Source organism: Cervus canadensis, chromosome 1 (genome assembly GCF_019320065.1).
Source record: "Cervus canadensis isolate Bull #8, Minnesota chromosome 1, ASM1932006v1, whole genome shotgun sequence".
NCBI lineage: Eukaryota > Metazoa > Chordata > Mammalia > Artiodactyla > Cervidae > Cervus > Cervus canadensis.
In genome coordinates, this window is record NC_057386.1 from 15,770,881 (window position 1) to 15,796,666 (window position 25,786).

The window sequence follows — 25,786 nt, forward strand, 5'->3', positions numbered from 1 at the left end:
ACTTGTACACATACCTCACTGATAACTTTAAAGAGAAACACATATATGTACTTTTGGCAAATAAATGAGGCTTACTTCTCATGTTTATATAGTCTGAGAAAAAATGTATTTATAAAAATCTTTATAAAAAATGGCAAGTCAAAGTACTCACGATCAATATCAGCACATCTTAATTCATTATAGACATCGTGCTTCATTAGATTCATCCCCAACTTAGCTAAAGTGCACATCATTCCATGTAAATCAATACAGCCAGTTTTATCCTTGTTAAAGAAGTTGTAGGCATCTTGGAAAGCTGGGGAAATAGAATTAAGTTAGGACAGTTATTTAAGAATAAACACATATTCTGATGGAATTGGGACAGACAATACTGTTGATTGGAGGTCATGTTCTGAAAACACATTTACAGAAATCTGTGTACTTAATGGGCATTTCTTATAAAGGACAGTGTCCTTCCATGAGATTTGAACTAGATTAAACTACTTGGTGGAAAAGCAAAATGTAGGCAAAAATGGCTTTTGAAAAATGTTCACACCCTAATTCCTGGAACCTGTGAATGTATTACTTTACATGACAGAAGGGATTTTGCAGATGTAATTAAGGTAGATTTTCTAGATTATCTGAATGGATCCCTTATGAAGCAAGAGAGATGTGGCAGAAGTGAGAGATTCAAAGCAGCTGGATTTGACAGGTTGTTGCTGGTTTGAAGATAGAGAGGGAAGGTGATGTGGAATTCAGGTAGACTTAAGGGACCGAGAGAGACTCCTGGGTATCAGTCAGCAAGGAAGTTGGGACCTGAGCCCTATGACTGCAAGGAACTGCATTCTGCCAAAAACCTGAACAAGCCACTATGTGGATGCTCCTCCAGAGCCTCCAGATAAAAGGCCAGGCTGGCCAACACCTTCATTTTGGCCTTGTAAGACCCCAGGGAAGAAGAACCAGGAGAGCCCATCTGACTTCTTACTTACATAGAACTGTGAGGTCTGAATGTTCTGTACAGACTCAAAGTTTTTTCAAAGAAATACTCAAGGCATTAACTGGCGTCAAAATTAGGTATACATTTTCTAAAATTAGTAAAGTGTTAGTTGTTCAGTCCTGTTTGACTCTTTGAACCCCCAGGGACTATAGCCCACCAGGCTCCTCTGTCCATGGAATTCTCCAGGCAAGAATACTGGAGATCACCAGCCCAGGTTGGATGCATGAGACAAGTGCTCAGGGCTGGTGCACTGGGAAGACCCAGAGGGATCGGATGGGGAGGGAGGCGGGAGGGGGGATCTGGATGGGGAATACATGAAAATCCATGGCTGATTCATGTCAATGTATGGCAAAAACCACTACAATATTGCAAAGTATTAGCCTCCAACTAATAAAAATAAATGAAAAAATAAGCTGGGAAAAAAAAAAAAAGAATACTGGAGGGGGTTGCCACTGCCCTCTTCAGGGTATCTTCCCAACCTAGGGATCGAACTCAGGTCTCCTGCCTTGCTGGCTGACTTTATACCATCTGAACCACCAGGAAAGCCCAAAATTAGTAAATGAAGGGGTCAATCCAGAACAAGGCAGTCTCTAAGAGGCACCAGAATAAAAGATTTCATATCGCATTCGAGTTTTAATGCCTCTATGTACAAGAGTGATTAATTCTATAGAACTTACTGCTCTATAGTTATGTGAAAAATTAACATCTTTTTCCCTTGATATAAGGCAGGCTTCTCAGGGGCTGGAACTATCTCTGACCTGTTTCTTTTTTTTCTCCCAGTATTTCTGGCATGTAGTAGGCATTCATGAAGCTTAATCAGCAAATACTTACTACATGCCTTCTATGTGCCAGGTGCTGCTCTAAGTGCCTAGGATACGTTAGTGCACTAAACAAAGATTCTGCCTTTATACAAATGTAATAAATAGGTAAGTTAGAGAGCATGTTAGAAGGTGGTAAGTGCTATGGAAAAGAAAAAGTAACACAGGGTTGGGGGTTTGGGATTTCTAGGGATTGAAGGATAGGTTGCTTGTATTAAAAGGTAAGATTTGAGCAAAGACTTGAAAGGTGGGAAAGTGGGTATCTGGAGGAAGGGAAGAGAGGGCTAGGCAGAGGGAAGAGCTGGAGCAAAGATCCTAGGGGAATGGGCCCAGCACATTCCAGGAATAGCAAGGATGCTAGCGTGGCTGGAGCAGAGTGAGCTAGAGGAAAGGAGTAGGAGAGGTCAGAGAGGTGATGTTATGTGGGGTTAGGTTTCAAAATTTATTTTTGATTTTATTTCAGATTGGTTTTAGATGTAGTTGCAAAGAGAGCACAGAGAGTTCCTGTAGATTCCTGTATCATTAACATCTAACATTACTATAGTACATTTGTCACATCACGAAGCCAACATTGGTGTAGTACTAGTAACTAAACTGCACACGTTATTTGGATTTTACTGGTTCTTCCCTCCACTCTTTTCCTGTTCCAGGATCCTGTCCACATTACATTATTACATTTAGTTGTCATGTTTTTTTTTGCCTCTTCTCTCTAACAGTTTATCAGTCTTTCCTTTTTTTTTTTTTTTTTTGCTGACACTCTTGCCAGTTTTGAGGAGTGTTATTCAGGTGTTTTGTGGAAGTTCTTCAATTTGGATTTTTCTGCTGTTTTTCTCATGGTTAGCCTGAGATTATGGGTTTGGGGAAGGAAAACCACAGAAGTGAAGTGGTGTTCTCATCATTATGTCAAGGCTATCAACATGATTTATCACTGATGAGGTAATGTTTGTCAGATTTTTCCAGTGTAAATTACTTTCCCTTCTTTTTCATATTCTACTCTTTGGAAGGAAGTCACTAAGGGTAGTCCAGGTTAAAGGGATAGAGGGCCCAGGGGAATAGGGAATTAAGCTCCACCTCCTGGAAGAGGTAGTATCTATTAATACATTATTTGGATTTCTTTTGTAAGAGAGATTGGTATCTTCTTGATTTAAAAAAACTCAATCATTTATTTTGTCATTAGGGACATCAATTTTTCTTTATGCTTTAAGTTATAATCCAATAGTAGTCATTTTTATTGTTCAAATTGTTCCAGCTCTGGCTGCTGTGAGCTCTTTAAGGTTGGCTTCTGTATCCCTTTGACATGCTCCTGTTCTTTTGTATTTTGAGCATCTCCTAACTTTCTGGCACTGCAAGATATTCCATGTTCATCTTGTATATTCTCCATCCAAGCCCTCGAATCAGCCACTTGTCCAAGGAACTCTGGTTCTTTGACAGAAGACTGACACTGGAAATCAAGATCTGGGTGCTAGGTATGCTTGTGGCTTCGAGGATGTCAGTGCTTCTGCCTTCTCAGCAAACAGAGCTAGCAAGTATACGCACATATACTAACCCATGTACATACACATATCTCTATTTCTTGATCTATCCATCTGCATCCATATTAAGCTAAACATGAGTTTATACTGACATCTAAGTCTAATCCAGTTCCACTGTTTCACTTTAGCCTTCTCCCCTTGTTTATCTGAAACCTCTCACTCCAACAGAGAGAAACTTGGATCCCACAGTCTACCATTCAGTCACTTACATATTCAACCTATGTATAGATGTACAATAGTTTTAGAATTGCTCATATATACCCCTATGAAACAACTTGTTTCACAGTTGTTTATACTAATTAGATGTTTATACTAATTAGTTGATTCATACTAATTAGAGCATGGTTCTCATTACCTCGCATTTGTGAAGGGCTCAACTTCCTTTCTTTGTGCTGTAATTGACATGGCAGAAGTCCTGGTAAATCTTTATCCCTGAGAAAAGAGATGTGTATTGAAACCAGCAAATATTAGTTTCATTCATCAGTTTTTGCTGACTGGAGTGCCTGTAAGTATCAAAATATATCAAGTCATACTACCTAAGGGCCCTGTTACTGTCAATTGCCAATAGCTACAGGATGGGCAGTGATACTGGCCATGGAGGTCCTCTTCTGTCCTAAATTTGCCCATCACCCTAACCCCTTAAAATTTTTGATTTCTTCCATTTTACAAGAGGAAACTGAGGCTCAGAGGGATTAAATAACTTGTCCTGAGTCAGAAAGATAATAAATGGAAGCCCTGGGATTAAAATCCAGGTTTATTTGACTCCAGTGCTGAAGAATATAAGCCTTACATGATTCCTATTGTTAGAAATAGAAGTTGTTTCAAATTTTTAATGTTTAAATAATCTTATTTATGATGAATATACTTATAGCAGAACTTTTGCCTTCATGTTTATTTTACAACTTTGCCAAACTGTATTTTTACCAGCACATGGGGAGATAGCAGTAGGTTGATTTCTGCCAATCTCCCACCTCCCCCTGCTGCTCAGTGTCTCATGCCAACTGGATCTATCTATTAACGTCTCTCATCAAGAGAGAACAGTTATGAAAAGTTTGGAACCCTGGATGACCTGTTGTTTCCTCAGAAAATAAGATCTGAAAAAAAGGAGAAGATTAATACTTTAGGGATATTTTATAAATATCTGCAGTGATGTATTATTATTTTAGGAACATAGAAATGTATTATGCAAAATTGGATTACTAATATTATGGTCATTTAATAATAAATTTATAATAATTTTATGTATATATTTTATTTAAAATACATCTGGTTTAAAAATTTTTTTTTGTATTTTTTAAAAATATATTTTTAATTGGAGGATAATTGCTTTACAACATTATGTTAGTCTCTGCTGAACAACTATGTGAATCTACCATAAGTATACATATATCCCCTCCCAACATTTAGTTTTGATACTAGTAGAATTAAAGGTTTTAAGAAATATGTAATCTCTTCATTTTTGTGCTTTTACAATAATAAATTTAAAAAGTAAAACTAGAAGAAATACAAACATGGAAGTTAGATTAAAAAATGATGGTTTATGAATTTAGTATCCTATACAGTATCTAGTATATTCATCAGATCATTTTCAAAGAGGGACCTGGGAAAAAAGAAGTTGATAAGGTCTCAAAATGCACCAATCTCAAACATTTTTGACATGGAATTTGATCTAATTAGTATTATTTTCTCAGCTTTTGCTAACATTGATTTCTTCTGGTGTTTGCTTTTTATTACTGACTTGATACCTTTACTCAGGTTATTTTATATTCATTGTTTATAATTCTAAATATAAATAGATTATTTTCACATGATATAAATGATGCAGTAGATGGAGAAATATGAAGATCTTAAGAAGCAAGAGGAAAGTAGAAGGCCAGGCAATGCAAGTCTTATTATGCTCCATCACTCAGTTGTGTCTGACTCTTTGTGACCCCATGGATTGGGGGCCACCAGGCTCCTCTGTCCTTGAAATTTTCCAGGCAAGAACACTGGAGTAGGTTGTCAGGCCCTCCTTAACGGAATCATCTCATGTCTTTATTTAATTCAGTTCAGTTCAGTTTCTCAGTCATGTCCAACTCTTAGCAACCCCATGAACCGCAGCACGCCAGGCCTCCCTGTCCATCACCAACTCCTGGAGTTTACCCAAACTCATGTCCATTGAGTCAGTGATGCCATCCAACCATCTCATCCTCTGTTGTCCCCTTCTCCTTCTGCCTTCAATCTTTCCCAACATCAGGGTCTTTTCAAATGAGTCAGCTCTTCACATCAGTGGCCAAAATATTGGAGTTTCAGCTTCAACATCAATCCTTACAATGAACATCCAGGACTGATCTCCTTTAGGATGGACTGGTTGGATCTCCTTGCAGTCCAAGGGACTCTCAAGAGTCTTCTCCAACACCACAGTTCAAAAGCATTAATTCTTCAGCACTCAGCTTTCTTTATAGTCCAACTCTCACATCCATACATGACCACTGGAAAAACCATAGCTTTGACTAGATGGACCTTTGTTGATAAAGTAATGTCTCTGCTTTTTAATATGCTATCTAGGTTGGTCATAACTTTCCTTCCAAGGAGTAAGCATCTTTTAATTTCATGGCTGCAGTCACCATCTGCAGTGATTTTGGAGCCTAAAAAAATAAAGTCAGCCACTGTTTCCACTGTTTCCCCCTCTGTTTGCCATGAAGTGATGGGACCAGATGCCATGATCTTAGTTTTCTGAATGTTGAGCTGTAAGCCAACTTTTTCACTCTCCTCTTTTACCTTCAGCAAGAGGCTCTTTAGTTCCTCTTCACTTTCTGCTATAAGGGTGGTGTCATCTGCATATCTGAGGTTATTGATATTTCTCCCAGCAATCTTGATTCCAGCTTGTGCTTCTTCCAGCCCAGTGTTTCTCATGATGTACTCTGCATATAAGTGAAATAAGCAGGGTGACAATATACCACCTTGATGTACTCCTTTTCCTATTTGTAACCAGTCTGTTGTTCCATGTCCAGTTCTAACTGTTGCTTCCTGACCTGCATATAGGTTTCTCAAGCGGCAGGTCGGGTGGTCTCGTATTCCCATCTCTTTCAGAATATTCCACAGTTTATTGTGATCCACACAGTCAAGAGGGCTTCCCTCATAGCTCAGTTGGTAAATCATCTGCCTGCAATATAGGAGACCCGGGTTCGATTCCTGGATCAGGAAGATCCTCTGGAGAAGGAAATGGCAACCCATTCCAGTATTCTTGCCTGAAGAATCCCATGGACAGAGGAGCCTGGCAGGCTACAGTCCATGGGACCGCAAGAGTTGGACACAACTTAGCAACTAAACCACCACCACCAGATTTTGGGCTTCCCTGGTGGCTCAGAGGTTAAAGCGTCTGCCTCCAATGCAGGAGACCCAGGTTCAATCCCTGGGTCGGGAAGATCCCCTGGAGAAGGAAATGGCAACCCACTCCAGTATTCTTACCTGGAGAATCCCATGGATGGAGGAGCCTGGTAGGCTACAATCCATGGGGTTACAAAGAGTCGGACACGACTGAGCAACTTCACTTCACTTCACACAGTCAAAGGCTTTGGCATAGTTGATAAAGCAGAAATAGATGTTTTTCTGCAACTATCTTGCTTTTTTGATGATCCAGCAGATGTTGGCAATTTGATCTCTGGTTCCTCTGCCTTTTCTAAAACAAGCTTGAACATTTGGAAGTTCACAGTTCACGTATTGCTGAAGCCTGACTTGGAAAATTTTGAGCATTACTTTTACTAGTGTGTGAGATGAGTGCAATTGTGCAGTAGTTTCAGCATTCTTTGGGATTGCCTTTCTTTGGGATTGGAATGAAAACTGACCTTTTCCAGTCCTGTGGCCACTGCTGAGTTTTCCAAATTTGCTGGCATATTGAGTGCAGCACTTTCACAGCATCATCTTTCAGGATTTGAAAGAGCTCTACTGGAATTCCATCACCTCCACTAGCTTTGTTTGTAGTGATACTTCGTAAGGCCCACTTGACTTCACATTCCAGGATGTCTGGCTCTAGGTGAGTGATCACACCATTGTGATTATCTGGGTCGTGAAGATCTTTTTTGTACAGTTCTTCTGTGTATTCTTGCCACCTCTTCTTAATATCTTCTGCTTCTGTTAGGTCCATACCATTTCTGTCCTTTATCGATCCCATCTTTCATGAAATGTTTCCTTGGTATCTCTAATTTTCTTGACGAGATCTCTAGTCCTTCCTATTCTGTTGTTTTCCTCTATTTCTTTGCATTGATCACTGAGGAAAGCTTTCTTATATCTCCTTGCTATTCTTCGGAACTCTGCATTCAAATGGGAATATCTTTCCTTTTCTCCTTTGCTTTTTACTTCTCTTCTTTTCACAGCTATTTGTAAGTCCTCCTCAGACAGCCATTTTGATTTTTTGCATTTTTTTTTTCCTTGGGGATGGTCTTGATTCCTGTCTCCTGTACAATGTCATGAACCTCTGTCCATAGTTCATCAGGCACTCTGTCTATCAGATCTAGTCCCTTAAATCTATTTCTCACTTCCACTGTATAGTCATAAGGGATTTGATTTAGGTCATACCTCAATGCTCTAGTGGTTTTCCCTACTTTCTTCAAGTTCAGTCTGAATTTGGCAATAAGTTCATGATCTGAGTCAACTCCCGGTCTTGTTTTTGCTGACTGTATAGAGCTTCTCCATCTTTGGCTGCAAAGAATATAATCAATTTGATTTCGGTGTTGACCATCTGGTGATGCCCATGTGTAGAGTCTTCTCTTGTGCTGTTGGGAGAGGGTGTTTGCTATGACCATTGCGTTCTCTTCGCAAAACTCTATTAGCCTTTGCCCTGCTTCATTCTGTACTCCAAGGCCAAATGATGTATAGACCATTATATCTACTACTGTGGGCAGGAATCCCTTAGAAGAAATGGAGTACCCATCAGAGTCAACAAGAGTCCGAAATGCAGTACTTGGATGCAATCTCAAAAATGACAGAATGATCTCTGTTTATTTCCAAGGCAAACCATTCATTATCATGGTAATCCAAGTCTATGCCCCGACCAGTAACACTGAAGAAGCTGAAGTTGAATAGTTCTATGAAGTCTTTATTAGTTACATTAAAAAAAAAAACATACTCTTGGCAGAATTCCAAACCTTATCTTGGATCAAAGATGAGAAATGGGTTTTTTTTTTACTCAAAAAATTATTTTATTTTACAGTGTTTCAAAGGTTCAAAAAACTTTAGATTTGGAATGAACCCAGTATAGCTTCTCATCTCATGTAGGAATTCCCTCTACATGTGATATTATCTAATCTTTGCTTGACTACTTTCAGTTACAAGGAAGTCACCACTTCAAAAGGCAGTTTGTAATGAAGGGTAAAGGAACAATGAGATCAAGGAATCTGGCTGCTCTAAGGTCCTGGGGGCTTCCCTGGTGGTTCAGCTGGTAAAGAACCTGACTGCCAGTGCAGGAGATTCAAGAGACTCGGGTTCAATCCCTGGGTTGGGAAGATAACCTGGAGAAGGAAATGGCAACCTACTCCAGTATTCTTGCCTGGAGAATTCCATGGACAGCCAGACTACAGTTCATGGAGTCACAAAGAGTTGTTCGCAAATGAGCGTGTGTGTGTGTGTGTGCATGTGTGCATGCATACACACACACAAGGTTGTCTTACCCGTGTCCCAATAAAGAAAGTTAGTAATACATTCCTGTAGCAAAGGCACGGTTAAGGACATTAGGAGAAATACTCTAAAAGTGACAAGGAAAATGGATAACTGTGAGAGAGGAGAGAGGCTTCTCGACTTATGATCTGATAAAATTTGCACCGGGCTTTTACTTTCAGTCATTAGTGGTTACTGTTTATTGGAATTTGTAGTTATCAGATTGAGAAAAAGCTATTGTTAATGTCACAGGCAAACCTCCCTTCCCAATTTTATTTTTAAAATTTCACTTTATTTTTTATATTTTGAACCACTTGGCATTTGGGATCTTAGTTCCCTGATCAGAGATTGAACCCCCTTGGAGTCTTAACCAGTGGACCATCAGGGAAGTCCCCATCCCAACTTTAGCCCAAGGTTAGTCAGAGTTAATTCACCAGATTCCATTTTACTGGCCATTTTTGAGCTACATACTCATTTTCTGTATTCAGACGCTTAGGAGTTTATTATCCTCTAAATTCATTCTCCTTTAAACTGATACTTAATATGTCTTAATGTGTAACTGACAACCTCTAGCCCTCTGGAGTATTCTGTCCCGGCACACAAAAATAGCCTCTTGTTTGGGAGAACTCTCTTCTCTTTTTTTTTTTTTTGCTGAACCACACAACTTGTGGGATCTCAGTTCGCTGACCAGAGATCAAACCGGGGCCCTCAGCAGTGAGAGCACTGAGTCCTAACCACTGTACCACTAAGGGATTCTCCCTCTTTCCTTCTCTAGTCAAAAGGATATATATACACACATATATGTATGTATATATATTTCTTTTCATAAAAAATATTTATCTTCAATTCAGATGTTTTGTTTTATAATTAACTTTATCACAGAATGGACCCCTGAGGAGGTTTCTCACTTGTTTCATTATAGCCTTTATGTATCTAATATATTCACCACCTTAATAATTCTTTATCTTAATATATAGATCATCTTAATTCATAACTTACCTCCTACTTTGGAAGCTGGGTACTTTTGTTAAAGGATTCAGTTTAAATTTTGCTTTAGTTTCAGAAACTGCCATGTGGCCAGTAACTCTGTCTGGAATTCAGAAGATACCATTAAGGATCAAATCACAGATTAATTTCTTTATATACTTGTACAACTTTCCCAGCTCAGTTTGAAGTCCTGGGCCTCAAAGAATGATAATATGTGCAAATGCAAGTTAGAGATATGTGCATGTTGGGAGTTGGAAGGCCATGTGGACAGGCCTCTTTAGTATCCCAAAATCTCTAAGCAAAATTTCTTGCCATTGCTCCTCCTTCATAGTGAAGTGAAGGTCGTTCAGTCGTGTCCGACTCTTTGTGGCCCCATGGACTATACAGTCCATGGAATTCTCCAGGCCAGAATACTGGAGTGGGTAGCCATTCCCTTCTCCAGGGGATCTTCCCAACCCAGGGATTGAACCCAGGTCTTCCACATGGCAGATGGATTCTTTACCAGCTGAGCCACAAGGGAAGCCCAAGAATACTGGAGTGGGTAGCCTATCCCTTCTCCAGTGGATCTTCCTGACCCAGGAATCAAACCGGGGTCTCCTGTATTGCAGATGGATTCTTTACCATCTGTGCTATTAGGGAAGCCCCCTGAAAATATTAGTATTATTCTGATCCTATATAAAAATGAGTGGTAAAGCATCCTGGAAATATTTAGAAAAAATTATTTAAAGACAAATTTTATTTTTCATCTCAAGATGTTATAGTATTTGCAATTTGTTAATTGTTTGTGTTTTGGATAGCTACCTGGTAGTAAGTAGCTTTTCCCAGAGGTTCCTTTTGGTCCAGCCCTGCCCAATCAGTTCTTATGAACCCATTGGTCTTTATTAAAAGTAAGAACAGGTGTGGGATATAATACTGTTTTGCTACCCTAGACCCTCCTGAATGGACTCTCAACCACTATGGCCTTCCTAGTCCTTCCTCTCTACTTCTGCATAGCTTAAAAATCAGGACCTGTGGACCAGAAGCTGGGCTGGTAGGGTTTCCCCCTTTTATTGTTGATCTTTTTCTCTTTTTAATATAGAGTCCTGACTTAGCAATAGTAGACTATCATATATTATTAAACCATGAAGAAAAAGTCTCTAATGTTTGGTTAGAGTTCAATTTTCTGAAGTTTTTATCTCATTATCTGGAAAACTGTTGTTTCTAAATAACTCAACTACATGTGCTCAAAAATCTAGAAACCTACCACAGAGCTGGGAACTCTGGAGAGGCTTGACAATTTAGGCAGTTGAAAGGTGCTGTGAAATCATCCTCATGGCTCAAAATAACCATTACTTTAAAAAACTACCTTCAATCTCTCACTGAGATGATGACTTTAAAAAAAAGGACTCCTCATAGATTCCTATAAAATTTGGATATTTACCTACTTCTAAGTGGTGCTACTTATAACTTCTGGGCTTCAATCAGATCAAGAATCCAATAAAGGGTTTGTTCCATCACACAACTGTGACCTCATTCACTTCTCAGGCTCAGGCTCAGGTGAGAATGACCCACAAGCTCCTTCCAGCTTTAGAGTAACTGTGATTTCAATTCAATGTGGTTCATTCAGCACCCATAGGGTATGTGTGGATATATAACAGAGTCAGAATATTTTGACACTGGTGGGATTTCAGGGAAAGGGGAGTTGTTGTTGTTGTTGTTTTTAATTCTGTATTAACATATTTTCACACTAAACACTGGTGAATTGAAAGTTGTTCAAGTAAAAAATTTTAACCAATTGCTTTGGTTGAATTCTGATTAAGAACCAATTCATTAATTGTTTATATCCAGAAAGAAGGACAAAATCAAACTCTCATAGATTTGTAGTCTATGGTATTATTGAAAAGAGTGATTTTAAAAGAGCAATTAAAGAAAGTATTATAATTGTTTTAACTTCAGTATTCAAGATCCGACAGGTCTTGGCATTTAAATAATCTAAGCAGAGAAGTTGGAAGTTTCCCTAGTTTTCACAATGGCTAAGCACAGATACCTCTGGCAAAGGCTTAGCTTGAGCCCCTCAAGTTGTTTCAGGCTTCACTTGTTGGCTGCAATTCTAGAGATTTTCTTTTCCTGCTCTGGGGGAGTCATTTATTATGTGCATAATTTGACTTTTCCCTAGTCTTTTCAAACTTGGTACATTGCCTTTCATTCTGGTTAGGCATACAGAGGGAAAGAAAGACAAGGTTCAATTTATAAATTAAACAAATATTTAACTAGAGCCTACTATATTAGGGGCTACAAAGATTTAAAATGAAGATAATGACCACCATTGTACTTTCTGTTTCTATGAATTTGACTACTCTAGAAATCTCATAAGTGGAATCATACAGTATTTGTGACTGGCTTATTTCACTTAGCATAATATCCTCAAGGTACATCTGTGTTGTACAATGTATCAGAACTTCCTTCCTTTTAAGGATGAATAATATTTCATTATGGGGCTTCCCAGGCAGTGCTAGTGGAAAAGAAACCACCTCCAGTGCAGGAGACGTAAGAGACTCAGATTTGATCCTTTGGCTGGGAAGATCCCCTGGAGGAGGACATGGCAACCCACTCCAGTATTCCTGCCTGGAAAATCTCATGGACAGAGGAGCCTGGCGGGCTACAGTCCATAGGGTTGCAAAGAGTTGGACATGACTGAAGAGACTTAGCATGCATGCATACTTCCATTATATATATCACACTTTTAATTTATCTGTTGATGGACATTTGGGTTGCTTCCATCTTTCAGTTGTCATAAATAATGTTCTTGTGACACTCTGGTGTTCACATCTCTCTTCAAGACCCTGCTTTCATCACTATAACACTCTTACCTCCCCAACCTCTACTTCCTGCTCTGGATTACTGCAACAACCTCCTAACTGGTCTCCCTGCTTCTGCTCTTGCTGCATCCACCCCTGCCAAGTTTGTTCTACACACAGGAACCAGGACGATCTTTTAAAAACTAAGTCAGATCATGTGATGTCTCTGTTCAAGTTCTCAGTTTCCTGTGTTACTCAGGGTATTAACAAAAATGGAACCTTTACAATAGCCTTCAGGGCTACTGCCCACACCTGTATCACCCCTTTCCCCCAACAAGGGACATCTCACTGCACAATCCTGGAACTGTACAGTGCATAGCCTATGTGGCTGAATGTGGTGGTCCCATTCCCTTCGAGACCTCATCTCCTCCTACATTCCCTTGCTCACTCTGTTCCAGCCACAATGGCCTCTTTGCTCTTTCTCAGGTATTCCGAGCATGCTGTTGCATGAGCATTTTTGCATTTGCTCTTCCTTCTGCATGGGTGCTCTTGCTCCAGATTTCTGCCCCCCAATCTCCTTAGCTTTTTGCTTAAATGCTCTTTATTAGTGAGGTCTTTCTTGATTACCTTCCTCCTTTTACAGTATCTCGTATACTCATTTTCTTTGCTTTATTTTCTCTGTAATCTTGGTCATACTATTATTTGTTTACTGTGTATATCTCTTCACTAGAAAGTAAGATCCACAAGAGCAGTGAGCTTTGTCCCAAGCACCTGGACTAATACTTGGCACATGCTAGACTCTTACTGATGTTACGTGAATGGATACACACATCCCTTCATCGCTTTAGCAGACACCTGCTAACTGCAGGTACAGAGAATAAAAAGACTTATAAAATGGGATGTCTGGGTAGGGGATTAAGATTTACAAACTACTATGTATAAAATAAATAAGGATACATTGTACAATACAGGGAATATAGCCAATACTTCATAATAACTATAAATGGAGTATAATCTATAAAATTTTGATTAACTATGTTGTGCACTTGAAACTAATATAATATTGTAAACCACCCATACCTCAAAAAACAAAAAAAGAGATGGCATGCCTATCCTAAAGTAGCTGACAGGGAAGCGGAACAGTTTCATCCAAATTCAGGTTTCTATAATCTGTGAGTGAATAGTGGTGACAGTAATCATTGAAATTAGTAGGGCGGAATACATAAGGAACTGAACCATTCTGGGGAGTAGACGTGTATTATAATTTAGTTACATCAATAGTCATCTATTTAGAACCAAATGGGATGAAGGGCTGATTTTGCTTAATTTACTGATGGGTGTATCTTCCATAGTTTAAAACTGGAGGACTGGTATGCTATTTATCTGTAGGGTTGATGGTCCTAGGACACAAGCTGGGCTCCACAGCTTGAGGCACAGTATAGATGGAAGATGCTTTGGAGTTAGGACTTATGTTTGGGGCCAGCCTATTGTTTATTATTTCTACTTACGGAGCCTGACAAGCAAACAGGCATGGATTTTGAGTACTTGTGGGTTTTGTTTTGTTTTGTTTTTTAGCAAATGTGTTTTGGGGTCAGTTCTGGAATTACAAAAGAAAGTAAACTATAATTCACATACCATAAAATTCACACTTTTGAAAGTGTACAATTTTGTGGGTTTTAGTATATTTACAAAGTTGTGCAACCATTCAGTTCAGTTCAGTTCAGTCCAGTCACTCAGTCATGTCTGAATCTTTGCAACCCCATGAATCGCAGCACGCCAGGCCTCCCTGTCCATCACCAACTCCTGGAGTTTACTCAAACTCATGTCTATTGAGTTGGTGATGTCATCCAGCCATCTCATCTTCTGTCGTCCCCTTCTCCTCCTGCCCCCGACCTCTCCCAGCATCAGGGTCTTTTCCAATGAGTCAATTCTTCGCATGAGGTGGCGAAAGTATTGGAGTTTCAGCTTTAGCATCAGTCCTTCCAATGACACCCAGGACTGATCTCCTTAGGATAGACTGGCTGGATCTCCTTGCAGTCCAAGGGACTCTCAAGAGTCTTCTCCAACACCACAGTTCAAAAGCATCAATTTTTCGGCACTCAGCTTTCTTTTTTTTTTTCAAGTCAGTGTCTTGTTAACAAAAAAGGTAGCATTTTCTTCACTTTGGCCATTGTTAAAGATGCAGGCATAGATCAGGGAATGTTAAGACTAGCATGTATTAAAAAAAAATACAACATTAACAGAGCATATGTCTTTCAAAAAAGGCTAAAACACTAACAAATACAAGTCAATGCACATATTTTTAACTAGTGCAATTTTATCTACAATGGAGTAAATGTTATTTTGTGTGCCAGACATTGCAATACTGTTCATTTCCCTTTTATCATGCAAACATGCCAATTTTGTCATTAAAGGAAATTTTTATTGGGTCACACTCACGTTGCCCTCCCACCCATTTCAGGGTTGAAAAAAGTCGCTAAGAGAGTCCCTCAGGATTTCGTAAATATGAAGATAAAGCTACTAGTTAATAGTGTATAGGCTGAATTTTCAGATTTTTAAAAAATGAAAAATTATAATTTAGGTGAATGTTTACCTCATCCATTAAAACACAATATGAAATTACACTCCTGTGAAATTTGTACCAACTGTACAAAAACAAAAGGGACCATCAGAAAAATTATGATCTTCATGGCCTGAGAGCCTAAACATTGCTGAGTAACTTAAAAGAGTCTGACATTTTTCTCTCTCACCTCTTCTGCCTCTCTATCTGTAGCATTTGTAAATAAAAGTAACATCTTAATAGCAGAGATCATGTCTATCTCCCATTTCTTCCCTCCTAACTACTCCTACTCAATTTTCTCATCTTCCTGAGCATTTTTCATGAACAGCATTGCAAGTTGGTTTAAAAAAGAAAGAAAAAAGAAAGAAAAAAAGGAAAGAAGAAAAAGAAAGTTTTACAAGGGTTTTGTTGGTTAATTATTTACCGGTGGAATCACTCCACCAGGAGTTTGATTTCATTGGCTAGCAGTTGGTTCATGTTGAATAGGCCCCCTGGGAGCTTGGTGAGCAGCTCTCGCTCGGTGGTTTCAGGGTCGCTGTCAACAGAGCTGGAACTTGCGCTCATGTTGTCGACAGCAGTGTTGGCTGGGGGACCCAGCTCCGGCTCACTAGTCTCACTGGCCGTGGACACCACGGAGAGCAGGGACATACGCCGGGTGAGCCGGCCAGAGGGCAGAAGGGAGGTGGCATAGTCCGCAATGATACCAGCTACATCTAGATTACAAGCCTTATCAAAGGCGATGAAACCTACATTTGCATTGGCCTCGCAGACACAGAAGGAGCCGTCATCTTTCATCAACAGGTCAATGCCGCACACATCCATTCCTAGGATATTAGACACCTGGATAGCTAGCTGCTTCCCTTGTTCACTCAATGAGCACATCATTCCAACACCACCTAGTGAGCAGTTGCTCTGCATCCTCCCATCTGTAGAACAGCGTAACATGGTGCCAACCACACGGCCTCCCACAACAATGACACGTACATCCCTTCCATGAGACTCTTTAACATACTTCTGGAACAGGTATGGAGCTTCATGGCGAATAAGATGACTTAGATCAGCCAAATGGTGCTTATCTCGAGCCAAGAAAACCGCTTTGCCTCTATGACCCCGTGTATTCTTCACTACCATTGGGAACTCCAGTACTTCTGCTTCATCAATCATTTTAGCAAAATTTTCATGACCACCATAAGAAAAAGTATCTGGCAGAGGAACACCATGACCTGCCAACTCTTGAAACGTCCAGAACTTATTAACACAGTTCAGGATGGCTTGAGGTCGGTTCATCAGCCTGCATCCCATCTTCTCCAGGTGGTGCAGAACAGTGATGTCACTGTCACTCTGCACCCAAGGGGTTGGTACTCTCACTACCACCACCTGCGGGTAGGCAGTGATTAGTTCTCCATTGATACGCAGACCCAGGTTTCCTTGTTCAACTGTTAGCACCAACTCATCCATCACCACAGCCCTAAAGTCCAGTTCCTCCTCACAACATTTGGCCTTTAACGCTCGTAAGATCTCTTTTTGGGGATAGTCTTCCCTGATTCGACGATCTGTCAAGAACCACAACTTGGCAGCCACAGAGCTACACATCTTGATCTGCTGTTCTTCCTTTCCTGGGATTACTTCGTCCTGAATATAGACTCCTCCGAATCAAACTTGGATCCGCTCGCCGGTCCCACAGCAAAGTCGACTTACTGTCTCCAGGTTGTGTGAGGGGAAAGGACAGCGTTTATTGCAGAGTATGGAGGGAGGAGATGGGGCGGCTCAATCCCAAAGACCGAATTCCGGCACTCAGCTTTCTTCACAGTCCAACTCTCACATCCATACATGACCACTGGAAAAACCATAGCTTTGACTAGATGGACCTTTGTTGGCAAAGTAATGTTTCTGCTTTTTAATATGCTATCTAGGTTGGTCATAACTTTCCTTCCAAGGAGTAAGCGTCTTTTAATTTCATGGCTGTAATCACCATCTGCAGTGATTTTGGAGCCCCCCAAAATAAAGTCTGACACTGTTTCCACTGTTTCCCCATCTATTTCCCAAGAAGTGATGGGACCAGATGCCATGATCTTAGTTTTCTGAATGTTGAGCTGTAAGCCAACTTTTTCACTCTCCTCTTTCACTTTCATCAAGAGGCTTTTTAGTTCCTCTTCACTTTCAGCCATAAGGGTGGTGTCATCTGCGTATCTGAGGTTATTGATATTTCTCCCAGCAATCATGATTCCAGCTTGTGCATCTTCCAGCCCAGCATTTCTCATGATGTACTCTGCATTTCAGTTAAATAAGCAGGGTTACAATATACAGCCTTGATGTTCTCCTATTCCTATTTGGAACCAGTCTGTTGTTCCATGTCCAGTTCTAACTGTTGCTTCCTGACCTGCATATAGGTTTCTCAAGAGGCAGGTCAGGTGGTCTAGTATTCCCATCTCTTTCAGAATATTCCACAGTTTATTGTGATCCACATAGTCAAAGGCTTTGGCATAGTCAATAAAGCAGAAATAGATGTTTTTCTGGAACTCTCTTGCTTTTTTGATGATCCAGCAGATGTTGGCAATTTTATCTCTGGTTCCTCTGCCTTTTCTAAAACCAGCTTGAACATCTGGAAGTTCACAGTTCATGTATTGCTGTCGCCTGTGGCTCAGATCATGATTCCTTATTGCCAAATTCAGACTGAAATTGAAGAAAGTAGGGAAAACCACTAGACCATTCAGGTATGACCTAAATCAAACCCCTTATGACTATACAGTGGAAGTGAGAAATAGATTTAAGGGACTAGATCTGATAGACAGAGTGCCTGATGAACTATGGACGGAGGTTCTTGACATTGTACAGGAGACAGGGATCAAGACCATCCCCATGGAAAAGGAATGCAAAAAGGCAAAATGATTGTCTGAGGAGGACTTACAAATAGCTGTGAAAAGAAGAGAAGCAAAAAGCAAAGGAGAAATGGAAAGATATTCCCATTTGAATGCAGAGTTCCGAAGAATAGCAAGGAGATATAAGAAAGCCTTCCTCAGTGATCAATGCAAAGAAATAGATGAAAACAACAGACTGGGAAAGACTAGAGATCTCTTCAAGAAAATTAGAGATACCAAGGGAACATTTCATGAAAGATGGGATCGATAAAGGACAGAAATGGTATGGACCTAACAGAAGCAGGAGATATTCAGAAGAGGTGGCAAGAATACACAGAACTGTACAAAAAAGATCTTCGCGACCCAGAAAATCACAATGGTGTGACCACTCACCTAGAGCCAGACATCCTGGAATGTGAAGTCAAGTGGGCCTTAGAAAGCATCACTACAAACAAAGCTAGTGGAGGTGATGGAGTTCCAGTTGAGCTGTTTCAAATCCTGAAAGATGATGCTGTGAAAGTGCTGCACTCAATATGCCAGCAAATTTGGAAAACTCAGCAGTGGCCACAGGGCTGGAAAAGGTCAGTTTTCATTCCAATCCCAAAGAAAGGCAATGCCAAAGAATGCTCAAATAACCGCATATTGCACTCATCTCACACGCTAGTAAAGTAATGCTCAAATTCTCCAAGCCAGGCTTCAGCAATACGTGAACCGTGCAACCATTACCACTATCTAATTCCAGAGCAGTTCCATCAGCCATAAAGAAACCCTGTACCCACTAACGACCACTCTCCATTCTCTCCTCCCACAGTGATTGTCTCCTGGCAACTACTAATCTGTCTTTTGACTGCATAGATTGACCTATTTTGGACATTTACCTATATATAAGTAGCATTATGAAATGTGTAGGCTTTTGAGTCTGTCTTCTTTTCTTAGTATAATGCTTTCAAAGTGCATGTATACTGTGGCATGTATCAGTACTTCATTCCTGTTTATGGCTGATTAACATTCCATTTATGCATATGCCACATTTTGCTTATCCATTCATGATTCGATGGATATTTGGACATATGTTTTCAGTTCTCTTTGGCATATTGCTAAGAATGGAATTGCTTGGTCATATGGTTTCACATTTTGGGGGCTGCAAAACTGTTTTCCACAGTAGCTGCACCATTTTACATTCCCATCAGCAATGCATGAGGATTCCAATTTTTCCACATTCTTACCAACAGTTTTTACTGTCTTTTAAAAAATTATAATCATCCTAATGGGTGTAAAGTAGTCTCTCATGGTTTTGATTTTCATTTCTCTAAAGACTAATGATGTTGAACATATTTTTATGTGCTTACTAGTCATTTTTATATATTCTTTTGACAAATTTCTATTTATCAAAATAGAAATTTACTTTGCCCATTATTAAAACTGGGTTATTAGTCTTTTTCTGGTTGAGCTAACAAGGTTTCTTTATATGTTTTAGATATTAGACCTTTATCAGATATATCATTTACAAATATTTTCTCCTATTCTGTGGGTTGTTTTTCTCACTCTCTTGATAGTGAAGACCTGTCAACCACAAAAGTTAGTCCTGGAATTTTAAAGCTGAAAGAGAACTGATAGATCATTCATCTAATTTACTCTTTTCAATTTATAGATAAGGACACTAAAGCCCAATGAGTTGAACTAATTTCTTTAGTGTCAGAGTCAGGAATCTCTGCTTTGCATAGCTGTACTGTAAATTGCATCACATAGGTTACAATGTAATTAGAGATGAGAACAGTTCATCAGAGTTGAAACCGTTAGAAAACAATATGAAATACCTACTATCATATGAGATGCATTGTGGCATGTACTATTGGGTTGGCCAAAAAGTCATTTGGGTTTTTCCTTAAGATGTAATGGAAAAACCCAAATGAACTTTTTGACCAACCCAATAAAACGGCAAAGGAATTCAGAAAAACAACTGGGGAAACAACGGTGTTCAGTTACCTGTCAACAAGTAGACAGAGGTAGTAATTGACAAAACAATTAAGGAAAATAACCATGGAGTAAGAAATATGTCAGAATATTAAACTTCATCATTACAATACCTTTGCCTGATACCATCAGGTTTCACTCACCTTTGGTATCATCTGTGATTTTCATCAGTTTCTGTAGAGACCCCATTCCTTTTGATTAAAGACAAGATTCAGAGTCAAAATTATACAAATTTCTGAAGTGAACAAAAAGTAGAATATGAAGATGTAATTTTATATTAATTTTTCCTTAGATGAGAGGGAAGCTGAAGAAAGTGTCAGTTGTATCTGATATACATCTAAATTAAAATTGCTTTCTTTCCTGCTTTAATGTATCAAACTCCAAAAACAAAGTTTTTTTGTAAAGCATCATAGAGTCAGCATTGAGGTCAAGGCTATTCATTTATCATCTCTTAGGATGTAAAGAAGTGAAGTAACTTTGGAAACCTGTTTTTGACTCAAGAGAAATGATCTGCTACGCATTTCATTTTCATTAGTGCTTTGGTTATGAACCCTTGAGTAAAATATACACCTTTTAATGATAGAGATATTTCTTTCTAGTGAATACTTCTGTGGAATGCGTGGGTACAAAATATGTTATAATATTAACTATAGACTCTCTTTCCCTCAGTGTACTCCATCCCATGGCCAGAAAAATAACCATTAAATACCTTAAAAGTACTGATTCAAGTCCTTTTCCTCTCAAAATGTGGGGCGGTTTGGTTTTCTTAATGTGAGGAGATTAACTCTCAGGAAAAAAAGGGCTCAGTTACTTAGGTTTGGTCTAATTTGGCTAGATAAAGTCAATAATGTACTGTTATAATACCAAGAAAAGACAGGGGCAGGTTATGGAAACATGGAAAATTCTGTGGTAACTTTAAGCTGTGAAGGTTGTACAGGGTAATGTATCATGCAGAAAGGAGTACACATAAAAAAGATATATTTTCTTTATGGGAGAGGAGATAGTAATACTAATGTGTGTGTGTGTGTGTGTGTGTGTGTGTGTGTGTGTTGGTCACTCAGTCATGTCCAACTCTGCGACCCCATGGACTGTAGACTGCGAGGCTCCTCTGTCCATGGGATTTCCCAGGCAAGAATACTGGAGTAGGTTGCCACAAAAAACATAATTTGTAGAATTAAGAAAAGCTTATCATTTCTTTCCCCTCCCCTCTCTCCTACCCCATTCTCTCATTCTTCTCAGGCTCTTCTCCCTGCCTAGACATTAGTTTGCTTAGAGACATCTTATACTATTCTTGGGTACTGCATGGAGCACCACAACTCTGACTGGGAATGTGACTTGGAAGATATCTGTTCCTGACAAGAAGCAGATTTTATTTTTCTACTCTATTTTTTTCTAAATATATAGTAAAGTTTCTCTATATTCCTAATAAGTGTGATTTAAAAAATTCTCACGTAGAACCCCACAACCCAAGCACCACTGAAGGTCAGAATGGAATTTTGAATGTTCATTATCAAATGACATAAATATTAGCAGATCTTGAAGTTGTTCATGTAGACATGTCATTTTTATGTTTGTGCCTAGGTAACTGAAATCTACCTTTATGACTTAGAAAAATAGCAATGGTGAAATAGGAATTAGCAGGAAAGATTTTTAATGTGAAAAATGTTTTTGTCTAAAAAGTAACTGTCTAGTCATCTGAAATTTGAGGGTGAAAATTAAATCATAGTAGTACATGTTCCAATGCACAAAAAAGTCAATGCAGTATTCAGAAATAAAATCTGTTTCCTCAGTACCTATATCTATACAGAAATCTTGGGCTTCCTTGGTGGCTCAGATGGTAAAGAATCTGCCTGCAGTGCAGGAGACCTGGGTTTGATCCCTGGGTCAGGAAGATCCCCTGGAAAAGGAAATGGCTACCTACTGAGTATTCTTGCCTAGGTAATTCCATGGAGACACGAGCCTGGCAGGCTACAGTCCATGGGGTTGCAAAGTTGGACATGACTGAATGACTAACACTTTCACTTTCATACAGAAAACTTAATAAGGGGAAATTGAATATTATTTGGTGAGCTTGTGGAACAGACACTACTGTTTGAAATTTCTAAAAATACTGAAATACACTTTTAAATGTCTAAATTTTCTTTAATGCACTGTAGACTTCACAGAATAAAACATATTTTGGTGACAGCAAGTGGAATGGGGCTTTTGTAATGACAAAAGCAAGTGAGTGAGCAGGGTGAGTGTGTGAAATGTGTATGTTTGCTAGAGTCTGGAAGGGAAAGAAAAAACAAAAATGCAACACCACTAGGAAAATCAGGGAAGTATGAGTGAAAGAAAAATAATTTATTAATAGAAATATGGAAAAGTTAAAAAAATAGGGAAAAAGAAACGGAAAGTTTTTGCACCTTGTTTTATGTCCATTGATATGTTCCAGTGTCTCCTGGTTTATAGTCTATGGGAACTTGAGAAGAATTTGTATCCTGTTGTTGTGTGAAAACTGTATAAATCTTAATTATGCTGAATTGGTTGATAGTGTTTTTCAGGTCTACTATATCCTTCTACTTTTCTGTCTTTTCATTCTATTAATTTTTGAAAGTTTGATATTGAAACTCCAACTAAAAATCTTAATTTATCTACTTAAAAAATAACTGTACTATATAGTGGAACTATATGTAACTTTGTTGTGTATTTTCCAAGTCTCCCGTAAATGTGTTATCACAAATTTATAATTTAAAAAGAGAAAAAGAATATGTGAAAGAGGAAGAAGAAGAGCGATGGAAAGGTAGGCAGACACCACTGTAAAATTGTGCTGTCTCAGCTTTGTAAATGTTTTTTTAAATAATTGATTCTGATTTGGGTGGCTCATTTACGATTCATATAACTGTTTCTTCTGAGTGGCCTGGATTGGGAGGGTTAGCTCCAGAATAACTGTGATACAGCTGCTTGGGTTAGTGAGTGTTTAATTCTTTGAAAGCAGGAGACTAGAACCTCTATTAGTCAATAAGCACTTATTGAGCATATACTGTGTACTCAAAAACTGAGCCTTGCTGAAAGCAGGAACTTTGCTTGTCTCTCTTTAATTTTTGAACTTTCATTTTTACAGTTGCTTGGGTACTCAGTAAATGCTTATTAATGAATTCTGATCTTATACATGGCCATGGAGGACTGCTTCTAGTATCCCTAAATTCAGCAGCATGAGTTTCAGTGCGCGGTTAAAGGCTACCAAGTAGACATTTCTGAAAGTTTTCTGGCACCAGCTACAGAAACAGAAATAGATGAGATAAAGTGGACTTATTCAAAGAGATGCTTTTTTTTTCTTTTACAAATAGTAAAATACAATAGCCCTCACTTGGAAAGTTTAAATGTGGGTACCCAGAATTTAAATTTATTTTCTCTAAGATTCATTTTATAGATACTTACATAAAGTACCTTAATTACTTTTCAATCCTTCTTTTTGAAACACAATCAGTTTTTCAGAGAAAATTCAATTTTTTAAAATCATAGTCATTGAAAAATGCTGGTGCAGAGAGCAAATTAAAATTACTTAATAATCAAGTACAGACTGAGGTTGTGTATGTGTTGAGGAAAAGAGGGCAGAAGACAAGTTTTACTTGCCTCTACTGACCAATTTCACAGTATAATTTTCAAACTTTCCATTCATCTTTTTAATGTAACTATAGAACATAGTATTGTGGCATTGGGAAAATTATTTTAGACATAAATGTGATAAAAGGCCTGCAAATTAAAAGTACTGAGATAATGTATTAAATTTCAGAGTCATCCAAGAAGAAATTTTAGGCCATTAGACATACCCATCAATAGGTAAGATTTTAATATTAATAAGAAAATGGGAAAGTACATTAAAAGTGAGACTTTATAGCTATATGCACAAAAGTTGTGTACGTATAAGGAAAAAATTTGGGGTGGTGAGCTTATAGATTATCATTAGTGAAAGAATTAAGGATTATTCAAATATTTTTCATTCTTTCATTTTGTGAATATAGAAATCTTCTATTCTATGTATTAGTTTTTTTAAATTTATTTATTTTTAATTGAAGAATAATTGCTTTACAGAATTTTGTTGTTTTCTATCAAACCTCAGCATGAATCAGCAACAGGTATACATATTATGTATTAGTTTTATAACCAAGAAAACACATAAAAATAAATGCATAGCATCAGGTTCTCAACTATTAATAAAAAATTTCTACTCACGTTTAATCTTCTTCAGGCCCTCCATTATTGAATGAACTTTAACCTTCCCATGTTCTATAAAACATTTTGAATGAGATATAGAAGAAGCCATGTAAAATGTATTAAAGCAGATGAAAGTTATGAAATTATTAAAACAACATGGCAGGTTGGAACTTCTTCCATGAGTTAGAAGAACCAGAGATACTGTTTTGCCTTGGAATTGGATTATCTCTCAAGTGAGTATGATGGAAAAAAGTATAGATCAATGAGAGAACTATCTTGACTTCCATAACTCAGTTCTTTTCTGTGTTTCAAGGTATTACATTTCAAAGGTGATACATGGGAAAAGGGGTATTACAGAAAGAACCAGGGCTTGAGTCTGGCAGTATGTTTTTCAAATTCAGATCGATGACATTTTTTAAAAAAGGTATGAAGAGACTATGTTGGCAAATGCTCAGAGTTGGAATAGGGAGAGAAGGACTTGCTCTGTTTTTTGTTCTGACAGGTATTTCTTGAGAATCAACCCATTTGAGATGATGCTGTGTTTGTTACTCCTGAGGATACAGTGTAGGCTTCTCTGACTTGAATGATCTTCTCACACTTGTTCAACCTTAGGGTTTTCTCCAGGAAACCCCAGTCCTGACTAAATGCTCCTTTAGCACCTTCTGCATACATTTATCACATTATATCAAAATCATTTTATGTGCCTGTCTGTTCTGTTGGACCATAAGCTCTTTGAGGACAAAGGCTTTGACTCATTCATCTTTGTGTCTTTAGTACTTGACATAGAGCCTAGCACATAGGATCCCTTCCTTTAACAACTTAACAATTTGTTGGGAGATAGTATAAGTTTGACCTAAGAAAGAGTGATAAAGGGGAATCCGTCTGAGTAGTGGAAGACACTGATGGAAATGTAGAGGGGAACAGGACCAGAAAAACAGGAAGACAGTGGTTGATACCTGAGAAGTTAATGCAAATGCATGAGAAATCTGGAGATTTAAATATTGTGTCTAGGACAGAATAGCACTTGCACGAGAAAAGACTAAAAATAAGCTAGAAGAAGAGCAGCTGTGAGACAAGTGGGACTGAATGTTTCTTTCATGATGTCATCCCGTATGAGAAGGGGCAAAAAGAAACCCCGAGTGGCACCTTCAAGAATTCTGACAAGGAAGTAATTTTTGGTGTCTATAAAATATTACACATATTTGTAATATATTACACATATGTAACTTGTAAAATATTATACATATGTGTAATGTAAAATATTACACATATTACTCTTGTTTCAAGACTAACAGCACATATTTCTTTCTCTCTTCCTCTCTCCAAAACTCTGAATATATTTTCAGTCTTCCCTCCTCAGCAACAAAATGGGAGGCTGGAACTTGAGGAACAGAAACAAAAGTGAAAATTCCCCTAAAGAAGGAATGGTAGCAGAATCTATGAGAATACGGACCTATTATTTAATTTTAAGCA

At 38.5% G+C, this 25,786-nt stretch overlaps 2 protein-coding genes and 1 non-coding gene across 3 annotated transcripts in view; 1 reads left to right on the top strand and 2 right to left on the bottom strand.

The window, feature by feature from the left end:
• The window catches only part of EFCAB3 (EF-hand calcium binding domain 3), a 150,517-nt gene that overhangs the window by 20,478 nt on the left and 104,253 nt on the right, over positions 1-25,786 (bottom strand). Inside the window, exons 35-39 of the mRNA XM_043465601.1 lie at positions 24,332-24,385; positions 20,260-20,307; positions 9,960-10,050; positions 3,682-3,758; positions 152-295 (exon numbers count right to left, since the gene is read on the bottom strand). Of these exons, the coding sequence (XP_043321536.1) occupies positions 152-295; positions 3,682-3,758; positions 9,960-10,050; positions 20,260-20,307; positions 24,332-24,385 (414 nt within the window). The remainder of the gene's footprint in view (positions 1-151; positions 296-3,681; positions 3,759-9,959; positions 10,051-20,259; positions 20,308-24,331; positions 24,386-25,786) is intronic.
• TRNAW-CCA lies at positions 6,661-6,732 on the top strand. The gene has a single exon. It is a non-coding gene; the product is annotated as a tRNA-Trp (tRNA).
• LOC122439954 (beta-citrylglutamate synthase B-like) lies at positions 15,022-16,928 on the bottom strand. Its single transcript, XM_043465588.1, has one exon. The coding sequence runs from the start codon at positions 16,875-16,877 to the stop codon at positions 15,717-15,719; it is 1,161 nt and encodes a 386-aa protein (XP_043321523.1). The 5' UTR covers positions 16,878-16,928; the 3' UTR covers positions 15,022-15,716.